Source organism: Microtus oregoni, unplaced genomic scaffold, assembly GCF_018167655.1.
Source record: "Microtus oregoni isolate MIOR12 unplaced genomic scaffold, Mior012 000048F_ref0000485, whole genome shotgun sequence".
NCBI lineage: Eukaryota > Metazoa > Chordata > Mammalia > Rodentia > Cricetidae > Microtus > Microtus oregoni.
In genome coordinates, this window is record NW_024543222.1 from 9,011,743 (window position 1) to 9,025,727 (window position 13,985).

The following is a 13,985-nucleotide window of genomic DNA, read 5'->3' on the forward strand; positions in this document are numbered from 1 at the left end:
TTGGGATTTGGTAACTCTCCCGTGCTGGAGTTGGCTCACCTAGCTTAATCTCCTCCCTTCCACGTTCTCCCTAACTTTCCCCCTTCCTCACCAGCTTCCAAATAGCATAATTTCCCCCTCCCAGTCTTCACTGAACATTCCCTGCTTAGGGTTGAAAGACCAGCACCTTGGGAACCGGCTACTTTATTTCTGAGCTAAATACTCTGATAGTTTTAGCCCATCTTTTGATGGAGGAAGGTCATTGGTTAATTAAATAAAGAAACTGCTTGCCCTGATAGGTTAGAACATAGGTGGGTGGAGTAAACGGAACAGAATGCTGGTAGGAAGAGGAAGTAAACTCAGACGCCATGCTCCTCTCTCCCGGGCAGACGCAAGTGATGAAGCAAGCCACCAGGTCAGACATGCTGAAAGTTTCCCGGTAAGACCAGTGCTACACAGTTTATTAGAGATGGGTTGATCGGGATATCAGAATTAGCCAGTAAGGGCTAGAGCTAATGATCCAAGCAGTGTTTAAAAGAATACAGTGTCCGTGTAATTATTTCGGGGCATAAGATAGCAGGCGGCCGGGGTGCTGGGGACACAGCCCCGCTGCTCCAATTACAACAATCTTTGTCTTAAATGGTAGAAGTTACTTTTGAAAAAGTCTTTTAGGACAAACCTTTGACAGGGTTTTGATTCGTGGGACCACAAAGTTAACAGGGTCCATGTGAGAAAAGCAATAGAGAGATCTCAAACCACACGCATCATGGACTCGACGTGTGGGTCTGGTGTTCCCTCTGTATATGTAGGTGTGTTTAGCTTGGCAAAAACAAATCCATTTGATTCAATCCATTGCCATAGCTCTAAAGTGAAATCTTCTAGAATTAAATACTTTTCCTTCTTCACAAATATTATTCAAGGAACTGTGGCCTACAAAGCCTACAGCTTGGGGGAATTGGAGTGTGTGCCACTCAATGTCTCATCTGATCAACAAAACTTTGCTGAAATTCAACTTGGAAGTTTATTTATGGACATTATTTTGTTTAATATCTAAATACATACACATTTATGTATTCATTATGTATTATGAATTATGTATGTATATGAATACATATACATTTATGTGTGCCCATACAAACAAATGAATGCAGAGAAACAGAGGTGGGGTCTTTATTGCATCTGTTCTGGCTTTATCATGCCATGATCTTCTTTCCTCTCTGAACCACAGGAGTATCCTGTTACCTTCCGGTTGCCCACAGCATGGAGAACGCAGAAGTGAATGAAGTGGTTAAGTACCTGCAGTGTGGTGCATGGCAGAACTTGGTGGTTTTGCCTAGAGACAGGCCTGAGCTATTTGAAGTGAACTGAAATGCCTCTGAAGCTTGAAATGCATACAGGTCACAAAATTAGCATTTACACATGCAATGATTCTACCTCTTCTAAGTAACCCCTCAGCCCCGGCTCTCTAGATCATAAAGGAGTAGTCTCAGCCTCAGCACCTCTGCTTTTTGAGCAACTCCTCATTCTTCCTTGACCTTCTGGCTAAAATCTCCTACAAAGTGCTTCTCCAGGCCTTGATCACTTAATTCTCAAGTCATGATCGAACAGGAGCCACAGAGTTTTGCCATGAAGAAGAAATTATTTAATAGTTGCCAAGAAGTTGGAACCACCTTTGAAAGGGTTCTCTGAGTAAAAGAAATAACAAGAAGCACATATCTAGGAACAGCAGGGTCCCTTATATCTCCAGCTTTGAAAAAATCGGTGACTTGATAGAAGGAATGACCCTTTTTCTCAGAGACCATCTAGAGCTGGTAGTGCTGTGTTCTGAAATAATAGGTCACATAGTGGAAGAAGATCAAATGAATTCAAATCTTATCTCAGTGATTTCTTAGCTTTAAAAGTCACCCTCACTGTCTTTGTTTATCATAGATTTGAAAAAAATCAAAGGCAACCAACCAAATATGATCCACTGCTTGTACTTGCAACTCAGGTGTTTTGCTCCAACACTTTAGCTCACTTTTGCTCCTGCTGTCTGTGACTGCACTGCTTTCCGACTATAAGGGTGTATAGCTAACTTAAAACAAAAGCCCCCCGGCCCAGGAAGTCAAAATATGTTCTCCCAGTGGTTGCCACATCTGCCTTCCTAGTCCTACACTAAACATACAATACCTTGATTTTGTTTTGTGGGGGAGATGAAATAGAGTAGGAATATAGCTCAGTTATCAGTGTGCCGCATGCACAAAGACCGCAACATTCTCTCCTGGGCACCGGATAAACTAGGCATGGTGAATCCTGCCTGGAATCTCATCACTGAAGGGAGATGCAGGAAGACCAGAAGTTCAAGGTCATCCGTGGCTACATATTTAATTCAGAGGCCAATCTGAGCTACATGAGATACTGTCATAATATTTTTAAAAAGGAAGAAAGAAAACAGGATAAATAATATACAAGGCAGAATCTACTTATAGTCTAAAGGCAACAAAATGTAATTACTGCAAGCTAGTAATCAAAATACAAACCATTTCTTAAGTTTTATTTTGTTCTCTTTTTTTCGACCCTCTAAGCTGTTTCGTCCCAAACCAAAATACAAGCTTGATTTTGTCTAACTTGGATTAAACTAATCTGCCAGTCCCCTGCACCTGTGTGTTCAGGCCATTTCTATAGATCTATTCAGTCAAATAACCAGAGTTAATGTTTCATTGTCTGGGAATATTGATGCTAACATCCCTACAGCAATCGTACAAGAAATCCAATGAAAATTCCACAAACTCATTTTCATTTTTTAATTTTTATTTAGAAATAATAAAATAAGACATAATATATAAAAAATATGTACAACCCATGGTTTGTGCAGTACAATAGGAAGACTTTAGATACAAAAAGATGGCAAATGGGAAAAATAATAACTATCATGATTGTCAAAGGATAGGATTGTTCAACTCGCCAAAGCCTGGAGCTGAAACCTAACATTCCTAGGAAAGAAACTCTAGTTTATGGAAGGTTGTTGGAGGGGATGCAGTAATGCAGTCTTTTATACTTTCCACCTTAACATCATTAAACAGAGTGAGGGGGAGCTTAAGCCACCCCTAAGGATGAACCGTTTGCTTTTAGGGGGTGACTGATTATAAGATAAGAGCTGACACTCGTTGTCTGCAAGGGGGACCAAGGTCATCAGACACACAGCAAGATTGAGGGAGAGAGGAAGTGAAAGACAACGAATAACGCATTAACAAAACAAGAACGGAGTCAAAGGAACTTTCTCTAGGGATTTGGAAATGACTACAGTGCTCTACGACATTCTAGAAATGTCTGATTCAAGTATACTCTTAGAGGGATAGAAAACTATTCCTTTCTCGATAATCAAAATAGAATTCACTTTGTCTACCTTTTATTTAAAAATAGAATAACCAGGAATCTATGCCTCCCCCCTCCAAAAAAATATATAATGCCCATCCAGACACGGGCATACATTCTTTAAAAGGGAATACATCCTAGAGGGATTTGCTCGCAGCAGAGAAGCAATGGGCATCTGGGAATAAAGCCCAGATGTTCAAGGTGAGTCTCCCCATCTGCATACTAGTGACAGGTGTGTGCACTAGTTCCGGAGGCCCAGTCAACAAAGACAGATGTTCTGAAGGTAAAAATGCAGGGAGAAAGGCCGTGCATTACCTATGTCTTGGCTCTTGGCAAAAACGAAACAAAAAGCCATTTAAAGCTCGTAACTATTAAAATGCTAATAACTACAAATAAGCTCTTGAAAGGAACAGTCCATGCTGAAATAAATAACAGAAGAACATACCAAAACGAACCTCCAAAGGCTGGTAATATTCGCTAAAACCATGCTAACCGGTAGCATAACAGGTGCTAGCTCTCAGAATCACTGCTGTAATTATACCTCCTATGGTATTTTTTTTCCTTTACAGATTTCTATTTACATTTGGCTTTAAATATGAAAATATCTGATAAACTTTATAAAATGTACACTTTAAAAATGTAGCTTCTGCAAAAGTTTCTTGAAAAAAAAAAACAAACGAAAAACAAACCTATGCACCAGAAATTTTAGATGCTTTCTTCTTTTTAAAAAATAAGTTGAAAGACTCCCCTCCCTCTTTTCTTGCCCCTGTACCCACCCCTTTTCAAATAACTCAAGTCTTTTTTAATGGTAGCACTGTGTGTCTGGAGGGACCTCCAGGTGGTCACCCCCATTCTCCACTGCATCTTCATTTGATTTACATTCCACTGAATACTCTTTGGTTTGATAATTTTCCTCTGCAAATCTCCTTAATAGCAGCACCTGAAGCCCTCCACATGGCCTCACCATGTCACAAGCCAGTCCCTTTTGTCTTCAACTGACCCCTCCAACTCCGATTCAAGCAACTTCCTAACCCTGCCTTTTAACGCAGATGTACAATGATGAACCCTTTCTCAATGCTGCCCTCTTGATTTCCATGAGAATAACACCCACAGTAATCCACCGGTTGGACTTAGGACAGTTGATAACAGCAGAAACTGTCATCATTTTACAGGCCCTGCGTTCAGATACGGCTGCTCACAAGCCACAGACCGGCACAAACATCGACTGAAATAAAATACATGATTCAAGAACAAGCTGATTTTTAATGGCATATTAGGGTATAATACCACTCGAGAGTTGATTTTCAGACTCCAAACTAAAAGGCAAAATGAGCAACCCTGGGATGCACAAGCGGGGGGCTTTAAAGCCGAAAGAAAGAAAGGTGGGGGGAGAGTTTCATTGTTGGGCTAGAGTGGGGGTGGGGAGAGGTGTTTTCATCAAGTCAGGTGACAAGGCAGAAGAGGATTCTAGAAAATAATGTGCCCTTGGTAACCTGCTTCGGGACTTTACAAGAGACAATGACCAGCTCATAATAGTCATGAGTGTGTACACAGAGAGAAATAACCCGTTAGACTCTTAACTCATTAGCTTGTAATTGTGTTGTGTTTGTATGGCTCACTAAGACCCTAAAAATACTCAGACATTCTCTCCTACCCTTTTCTGCCATTAAAAAGGCAGCTTCCTTCTCCTTTGTAAAGTAGATTTTTGCATTGAAGTAGCACCCCCACACACACACACACACGCACACACACACACGGAAATCCCCTGCTTTGGCATATTCAGCCAATGTTGTCTCTCTGAAGATGCCTCAGAAGGACAAGTCTGGAGGCCAGATATCGTTCCTAATGTGACACCAAGTTAGAAATTTCCTGACTGTCAAAGCCATAATTCGATTGCAAAATTTTTAAATCTATCTTCCATGCTGTATGGCTCTGTTTGTAGGATGCCAGGTTATCAACCAAGTTCAAGCAAGACCTTGGAATGTGCAGAAAGAGAAAAGCTCAGAACGATCTGAGTGGAGTATCTCTTTCTCCCTCCTTTGAATTCATTAGCCTGATCTACGCTACCTATCAGGGAAAGAAAGATATTGGGATAGTGTGTATGTGGGTGTGACCCATGTCCCCTTTCCCTTCCCCTTCAAATAAGAAGGATGCACAAAAGAACAAAATTGAAAACACACATTTATCGACTTTGTTTCTCTCTTTCAGACTAAGGTGCAGAATGAACAGGCAGGCTGTTCAACATCTTGCTGAGGTTCAAAGTTAGGGTCTCTGGATTTCCCAGACAACCCATGGGGCTTTGTTTCCTTGTTAATATAAACTCCACTGTGCAAAAAGATGTGCATTCTCTTTGGTATTTATTTTAGGTAGTCTAACTGAAAATTGGAGATAACCTATTAGTGTAGTGGAAAGGAAAAGAATAAAACCCAGAGGCTACCATTTGGCTAGGGTTACATAATGCCCTTACATAACAAGAAAGTGGAGAGAGGAAGAGAGGAAGAGAGAGAGAGAGAGAGAAAGAGAGAGAGATCAGAGAGACCAATTTTAGCAAAAAAAAAAAAAAAAAAAAAAACTTACTGGCCTCAGAAAATCAGGCTCTCATTTTGGCAGTTAATAGCCAAATACTTGACACTTTGAAGCACACTGTGCGCCTTCAACAATGTTCAACACTGACTTTTTAAAATTATGTAAAAGGTAACCTACACTGCAACAAAAATACAGTTTGTGTTCATGTAGTTAGCAGCTTTTCAAAAATTAAGGCAGAGACTTGCCTGTATTATGCCATTAAAATCATTCTTGTTCCCCTAAAGAGAAGCATTCCAGATAAACTAAACTCCCAAACTGAGGCTTGCCTGCATATTCAAGTTTTGTAAAAACACAAAACAATACATTTAAAACCCCACAACCTTTTCTACAACGGATATGTGCCATCGGGTCGCTCGGAGGCCTGCAAAGAGCTTGCCATCAGTCATCCCGCTTACAGTCTTTTCTTGAAACCTTTGTGCTAGCCTTAGTCTCTTGTGGCTACTCGCCTTCACCCACCTCTCGACCAGTACCATGGTCTGTATAACTGTCTCGGACCTCTGACCAACAACAGACTGTGTAGTGATGTAAATATTCCAAAGATGGAATCCGTCAGTCATATCTCCGATTCTCGTCTTAAGGGCCTGGGTTCTAGAGGTACGCTTGCCTGGTTATGAAGGTCTATGTCCGGAGGTGAGTCTGTACTGGTGCTCTCTGGGACTCCATTTTCACTGTCCTCTTCCTCTTTGCTTGTGAGGGCCACTTCATTTTCATAGCAAAATGAATTCGCATTGGAGAGGATGTATTTCTTCTCTGCTAAGTCTCTAGCACTACAAAGGGGAGTGTTAGGTACCTCATAAGTCTTATGGAATCTTGAATAGTCCACTTTGTAGTAGTGTTTCTCTTCGAAGAGCACGGGTTCGTAGCGGTGACCCCAGAGAATTTCGTTGGCCAGATATGAACTCCGGCACTGTGTGGTCATGGCGGTGGCCTCCACCATGCCTTCCAGTATGACAACAATTTCAAAGTCTGCATTGTCAATATCCTGCTTACTCAAGTCATATAAAGGGCTGTCTTCATCTATTTCGTGGACAATAGTGATAGGGGACACTAGAAATATGCGGTCAATTCCGCTATCAAAACCAACATTGATATCTATCTGGTCCAAGGGGATATACTCCCCTTCTGAAGTGATTCTGGATTTGAGGAGCTGTGCCCGCACGTGAGCTTCCACAAGGTGGCTTTTGCGAAGATTGCCCACCCTCCACATTAAGCATAGCTTGCCGTCCCTCATGGCGATCACAGCATTATGACTGAAAACAAGAGTCTCGTTTCTCTTCTTTGGCTTTGCCATCTTTGCCATGACTGCACCGATGATGAAGGCGTCGATGATGCAGCCCACAATTGACTGAAATACCACCATGAAAACAGCAATTGGGCACTCATCTGTCACACACCGGAAACCATAGCCAATGGTTGTCTGGGTCTCAATGGAGAAGAGGAAGGCAGCCGTGAAGCTGTTGACCTCAGACACACAAGCTTTGCTCTCTTTAGAAGCATCCAGATCCCCATGGAGCAGGGCTATCAACCAAAACACGCAGCCAAAGAACAGCCAGGAGAGCACAAAGGCTAGGCAGAAGATAACCAGCATCCATCGCCAACGAATGTCAACACAGGTGGTAAATATGTCTGCCAGGTACCTCTGTCCCTTCTCACCGACATTGATGAACTGAACATTGCAGTGCCCATCTTTCTTCACAAAGCGGCTCCTGCACTGTTGTCGCGTGTGGACTTTACTCTTGCCATTCCCGAAACCGTTGGCCACTGCCATGGTGGCCAACTTCATGCCATCTTCTTCCGAAGAGACGATGCTGTAGCGGTTGGTTCGCACACTGCCCATTGCTTCCGCCGTGGACGCCAGTGTTTCTGCTTTAGAAAACAGTCTGAGTTTTTGCAAAACCCTTTGAAGAAACAGTTTTGAATGTTCGGTGGAGACACACACGCCAAAAATTAAAAAAAAAAAAAAAGAAAAAGAAAGAAAAGATGAGGAGAGATAGATGCTTCCAAGGACCTTGGGATTCTACCAAGGTTTGCCTTTTGACCAATAGAGTTACCTTAGTAACTCAGCTGACATCCAGAGAACTTGTCCTACAAGAGAAGAGAATATTCATTATAAAACAGCTATACTTAAAGGAGTCCTACTGTCTACGACACAAACAAATGTGCTTTGGATTGGATTGTGTGGAGTTTTCTTTGTTCATACAAATGCTCCTTTAAATTTTTATATAAAATCACAGTCACTGCACATGGATGAAATACCTCTGCTCGTCATTCCACCAAAATTTTAATTCCCATTTCTTCTACTGTTTGCCAGCAATCTAGAATATTCTAAAATCCGTATCTACTTATCAGTGCTTACTCTCTTCCAGGGTCTCAAGGTAATAAACAGAAGATTCATTCTGATTCTAAGGTTTGCACCAGCTTCTAAAAGTAGGATATGTCCAGAGAATATTTGATAAGGACAGCCAGGGTATTCATCCAGTTCCATGTGCATTAAGAGAGAATGGCACAGCCTTGCTGACAAGGTTGACACCTATGGGCACAGACAATTTTGTTTCAGTAATAATGTTGGGCAGACAGTCCTCTGCAGCATGTGAAATGCAACCTAACTTCTGGATACTGTTTGGACTTGCTCTGTCACTCCCCACACTTGAAGCACACACTGTGCAGAAATGTCGGATACCATCTCCCTGAATGCAACTGACTCTGATTTGAGAACGCAGATTTGCTCTGGGGAATAGAGAGCCATTCTGTTGCTTAGCAATATCACTCCTGAAATTCACCAGGGATGGGATTGCCATGTGTAATGACAGGGTAGGGAGGAAGCCACCTCTGTTCCAAAGGCCCAGGTCTTTAACGGATTGAGATAAGGCAAGGGCTCATTTCATGTGGGTCCAAGGCTGTGTTCTCTCCAACAGAAACAACTTTGTAATCAAAGTCGCTCATAAATGCCAGTCAGCTTACTTTCGCTTCTCCTGCTCTTGTTTGCTGTAGGTTCCTATGGAGAAGGCACTCACCTTTACCTAACATGAACAAATAGTAGCTTAGTTTCCAGCTTCCTCCCACTGCCTCATTCTGCCCCAGGTAGAATTTGAAATTTAGCTACTTGCTTTGACTTTACCTCGACTCAAAAATAAACTAAAATAAAAAGTACATTTTTTTCTAACACAGAAAAAACAAAAGAAAGCAAAAAGGAAAGAATAACTAAGAAATGGCCAAAGGTGTTTTCTCTATGTGATGTGTATTAATGAAGTCTAGAAGCAAATTAATATTAATATGGCCTAGAACTAAAAACTAAAAGTGATTTCCAACTTTTCAAACCGCCGAATCCATGTCCTGTTTTTCAGATGGGCGATAGAAAGGATCAGAAATGGGTTGAGGCCTTGGTGAGAGGGCTCCAGTTTTGATTTCCCCGAAAGGCACATGAATATGGATCAGTCAACAGAACTGTTTTCTGCCAAGCCAGCTGCAGACATAGAAAGTGATCCATTTGTCCTTACTTCATGCAGCCCTTCACCAAGAGACAAGGGGCATTGTCTCTGGAAATGCCATGCTGGGGTCTTCTGGCTTCTCCTTCTCTGTCTACACTATTAGCAAGCTGTACCCCAACTTAGTTTTCTTGAGATTAGTCATCTGTGAAAATTGCAATGTGTGTTACATTTTGCCAGCTTTTGACACCTAAATGATGTTTTATTTGAAAATGCCTTTGGATTGCTTTATTTAAAATAAAAAATGTTCCTGTGTTTGGCACCTTCCCAACCTTCTACCTGCTTCACTGTTTTGTCTGCTAGCCTATGAAGTGTGCATTTGGACAAGTGCACGAAGAATCATAGTTCTTAGACGTCTAGACCCTGGATTTGGAAAGGAATATTTTAACAGTATTTTCAGATGATTTGGCTCACACAATGTTGCCAAATGTGTCTCCTTGAACATGTAGACAGTGGCAGGACACCAAATGCAGGTGTGCTTTTCTTTAAAACGTGGGGATGGGTCAAAGGGGTCCCTTCAGAGAGTGCATCTGAGTTAAGCTTAACTGTAGAGTATTTTACGATAAGCTAGTGCCAATGAATCCCTTTGCACTATTCAAAAGAAGTGTTTCATGCATTAACATCGCGGGCCTTGCAGTCTCTCCCAGGTTTCTTCGCACCGACCCCTGCCTCTCTCCAGATAAGAACTTAACAACCCCATGAACTCTGAAGGCCCAATTAGGACTTTCCAACATCTCAATCCTAGGACATCTGTTTGAATTCCACAAGTCACACAATAGCTGTTTCCTATGAATCGCTTTCCCCACTTGGAGCCTTGCAAATAGCCTGTACTGAGGGGGCTGTGATTGTCTCATTTCCATTGCTAATGGCAGAATTTGTTCCACATGCTGGCGCATCATTTTCAGGTTTTACCAGTACTTCCTGGAAAGGAAAAAAAAAAAAATAACCACTTCCCCGCCCCTTTCTTTCCTTGAAATGAAAAATTTCCTCATGTCAACTACATGTCAAACCCAAACAGAGCAATGTTTCTATGTGTGCACACACATGTCATCTGGCTTCGGACTCTGGAGGAGCTGGTTACAACTGTAGAAGTCTAGAACCCACTGTACTCTGACAGGCTCGCTGTCTGTAGAGTTGGCTGTGCTTTTGCAATTGACCTGCCCTCAGGTCCCAGCGACGTCAAGTAAGCAGAAAGTTCTCTTGCCCTCTCCTTTCTCGGTGGCAATCACTAATTCATAAATATCTAGGAAAAACTTTCATGTAAAAAAATATAGGACTTTCATGCAGTTTTATTTCAGAAATTATCTGAAAAACAGCAAACTAGTAATATATTTAGATACCCTTACCTCCTTGATGGCTATTATAGTTCCAGAGAGCTGATAATGACTTTGGTGGGTAATATACAAATCCCCTTTAAGCTCAAATGTTTAAGACACCAGATCTAAACTCAATGGACATGAATAATCATTTCACCCAAGCCTTAACCAATGAGGTAGAAAGTATTTCTGGGAAACCGAGAGGCCACATGTGGTGTGCTTCATGTTAAGGCTATTTATAGGCTGATCCAAAATTAAGCATAAGCAATGGAAAAATATAGTCCAGTGCCTCAATCTTAGGTAGATATTAAAGGAGAGAGAGAGAGCGAGCGCGAGAGAGATACAAATTACAAACACAGGGGCAAGGAGAGATCACACTGCAAAAGTGAGGAAATCTGAATTGTTTTGTATATAGGAAATAGCTCCAGTAGAGCATGGGAGAAACTAGATAAAGGGACTTGGGAAGAATAAATGAGAATCACAGTGTCCCATAGGAGGGTCCTTGGCTCTCAGTGAAAATGTAAGCTTCTGGGATAAGGCAGGACATAGCCAAAGAAAAAGGTGCTGGGTGAGAGAAGTCAGCTAATGAGTGCTTAGGCAGCTATTCCCCAGCTGACGCCATGCAGACCAGTCCCAGAGTGCTCTGGGCACAAGTTGCTATGTGAATCCTATTGCTGCAGAGCAACCTCTGTGAAGCGCAGTAAACAGAAAGGGGGGGAGGGAGCAAGTGGAGGGGGGAGACACCCTTTTATATCGACGTGAGTGCTGCCTCTCACATTTATACCCAGCAATGTTTGTGGCAACTCTAGGCATTTATGCATGCCAAGGACGACTTGTGTTCAGTAAACAAAAATTTACCTCGTTTAAAAAGCTTGAAATGGTCCAAAGTTCAGGTAAATATGGGGTCAATCTTTTAGGTTTCTCAGAAGTCAGAGAAGGACAAATTGACCAGGGAGTTTTGATGAGGAATTTCTGAAAGGCGTTTTAAGTAATTTCACAAAGGCGCACAGCAAATATCTTTACCGATATCAATAACGTAAAAATAAAATATCACAATATGGAGTTCTAAGCACAAAGGAAAGTGAAATGACCTTGGCCTCAACTGTCACCATTTCTACCATACTCGAAGTAACCTATCTCTTTCCTGGGCATGGGGATTTTTTTTTATGTAGAATAAAAAATAAAAACTTAAAAAATCAACCCAAGCCTTGGTTGCGATCAAGACGAGGTGAACAAGTGGCGTGGTCCCCAAAGGGCACACAGAGTTGGCTACCAAAAGGAACTATGACAGCCTATTAATTATTAATGTGAAGAGACCATAAACGACAAAGGGAAATATTAAGCCTCGTCTCTGCTTAACCAAAACAGGCTTTCAAGTAACACCTGTATTTCATGACAGGTACATTTGGAGTTTGTGGAAACCTTTGGAAAGGACAGTCTCAACCAAGTCTCCACTGACAGACTGAACCAGACCCATTTCCTATCTTGGTTTTTCCTCCAACCGTCATAATGAATCCATGTTATCAGGCAACCTTTTTTTTTTCCCTTTCAAAATCGTGTCTCTTTGATCACTGCTTCCCTAAAACCACACTGTGTTCAAATGAGGAATTTACACCATTATCACTGTCTTCAAATGAGGAATTTACACCACTAAGAATAGCAAAGTGCTTAGGGCAAACCGACATAGGATGGGAAAGTTTTTCGGTCTTCAGGCAAAAATCCAGCTCACGCTCACACTCTGTTTCTCAGCAAAGGAATCTGAGACTCGAGATGCTCACTCTGGAGCTCTGACTCTGGAACTCTGTGCTGTATTCGAAGCAATGACTCTCTCTCTCTCCCCCCCCCCCCCCACACACACACACACAATGCCAAGGATCTGGAATAAGCGCTGTGTCTCGCGGTCAGAGACCAGCGCTCAAGAGAGACCTCCAATCCCTGATTACCTTCTCTTCCTCCCTCGAACCCCCAATAAGAGGAAGAATCCGCTTCAGGCTCGCGCTTGCCTCTCAGCCCAGTATCTCGCTACAGCTGGTGCATTGGAAGTTATGAGCACAAACAGATGCTGCAGAGAAATCTGTTTCTATTGCTCAACTCTTCCAAGCATGTCTCAGTATTTTTAGCTCTGAAGATGTTCTGGTGCGCACACAAACTATATAGGCAATGAGCCGGGACGCCAAAGCTTGCAGAGGAAATCATTACAGCAGCTTGACAGATGGGCACCTACAGAACAGTGGGGACAACAGGGTAGGGGACTGTGGCGCTAGTCCACTGCCTTAGACACGCAAAGAGGAGAGGAGAGGCAAAAAAAACCCACTGAAGCCCTTACCTGTTGCTGGCACAGGATCATGGGACCATGGAGTGGAAGTGGGGTTACAGAAGCATGTAAGGTCCAGTGGTTTTTGTGAAGGAGAGTGAGCCGAAGCAAGTGAGAATTCCCAAGACCCTGCTTGCCGGCGCCGGGAAGGCTGCGCGCTGGCCAGGGCTCCAGTGCGCTCTGCGATAGCCTGGGAGCTTTTGAGGCGGTCCTTGTGAGAACCGGCCTTCTTGGCTCCTCCCCCTGTCCACTGCTGGCCAATCGGAGAGTACCTGGCTGCGCCACCAGCCCGGGGAACCGCCACCGGGAGCCGGGAGAGGGGGAGGATCTTTACACCCGAGGCCCCTAGCTCTGCCAGCCAGGGAACCTGCGGTGGCTTCCTCTACCTCCTCCAGCTTCCTAGCCTGGTCTGAGAGTCCAGTTCAGGGCTGGGGAGGAGGAAGTCGCGGCCCCAGCGGGGACAGCAACAGGTGGGAAGCTCAACCGCCAGGCCGCTGCCTAATTGCAGCCTGGCCTTGGGTAAAAAAGCTTCCTAGTGGGTCTCTGAGACCCACGCGCCCCAGTTTCTTTCCAGGGTGGAGGCCGGCTGTACACGTTCCTGTATGGGCCTCGGAGGTGCCAGTGCCTGAGAAAGACGTCTGCAACCGGGAGGGAATGAATGATCACTGGGGTGCGTCTCCCTCTATCCCATCTCCTGCATAGAGACCTTCGAAATCACAGCGCATTCAACAGCAGCTCGCGGGTAATCCGCTAATTAAACAGCGAAAAGTGTCCAGGGACCCGCACTCAGTACCCCAGCAAGATTTAGATGCGCACCAGTATAGCGATGGCCTGTCTGACTGGGCTGTTTCTCTGCCGGAACGGTGGTGAATTACTTACAGAAAGCGCCTGGACTTCTCGGGGGAGGGTGTGGGGGGAAGGGAGGGAGCCGCTGGTTCCTCTCGCCTTGTC

The 13,985-nt window shown here is 43.4% G+C and overlaps 1 protein-coding gene across 2 annotated transcripts; it reads right to left on the bottom strand.

Moving 5' to 3' along the window:
- Positions 1-2,763: 2,763 nt before the first annotated feature.
- Kcnj2 (potassium inwardly rectifying channel subfamily J member 2) lies at positions 2,764-13,188 on the bottom strand. 2 transcript variants are annotated; one of them, XM_041636095.1, is made up of 2 exons: positions 13,047-13,188; positions 2,764-8,004 (listed from the first exon to the last, which is right to left on the bottom strand). In XM_041636095.1, the coding sequence occupies exon 2, from the start codon at positions 7,754-7,756 to the stop codon at positions 6,473-6,475; it is 1,284 nt and encodes a 427-aa protein (XP_041492029.1). In that variant the 5' UTR covers positions 7,757-8,004; positions 13,047-13,188; the 3' UTR covers positions 2,764-6,472. The 2 variants fall into 2 exon arrangements, with proteins under 2 accessions (XP_041492029.1, XP_041492030.1); XM_041636096.1 differs by lacking the exon at positions 13,047-13,188 and adding an exon at positions 8,276-8,307.
- Between the last annotated feature and the right edge of the window lie 797 nt (positions 13,189-13,985).

What these genes read in the sequence shown, in the direction of transcription:
- Kcnj2 (XM_041636095.1), bottom strand. Translation starts at nt 7,756, where the DNA reads ATGGGCAGTGTGCGAACCAACCGCTACAGCATCGTCTCTTCGGAAGAA.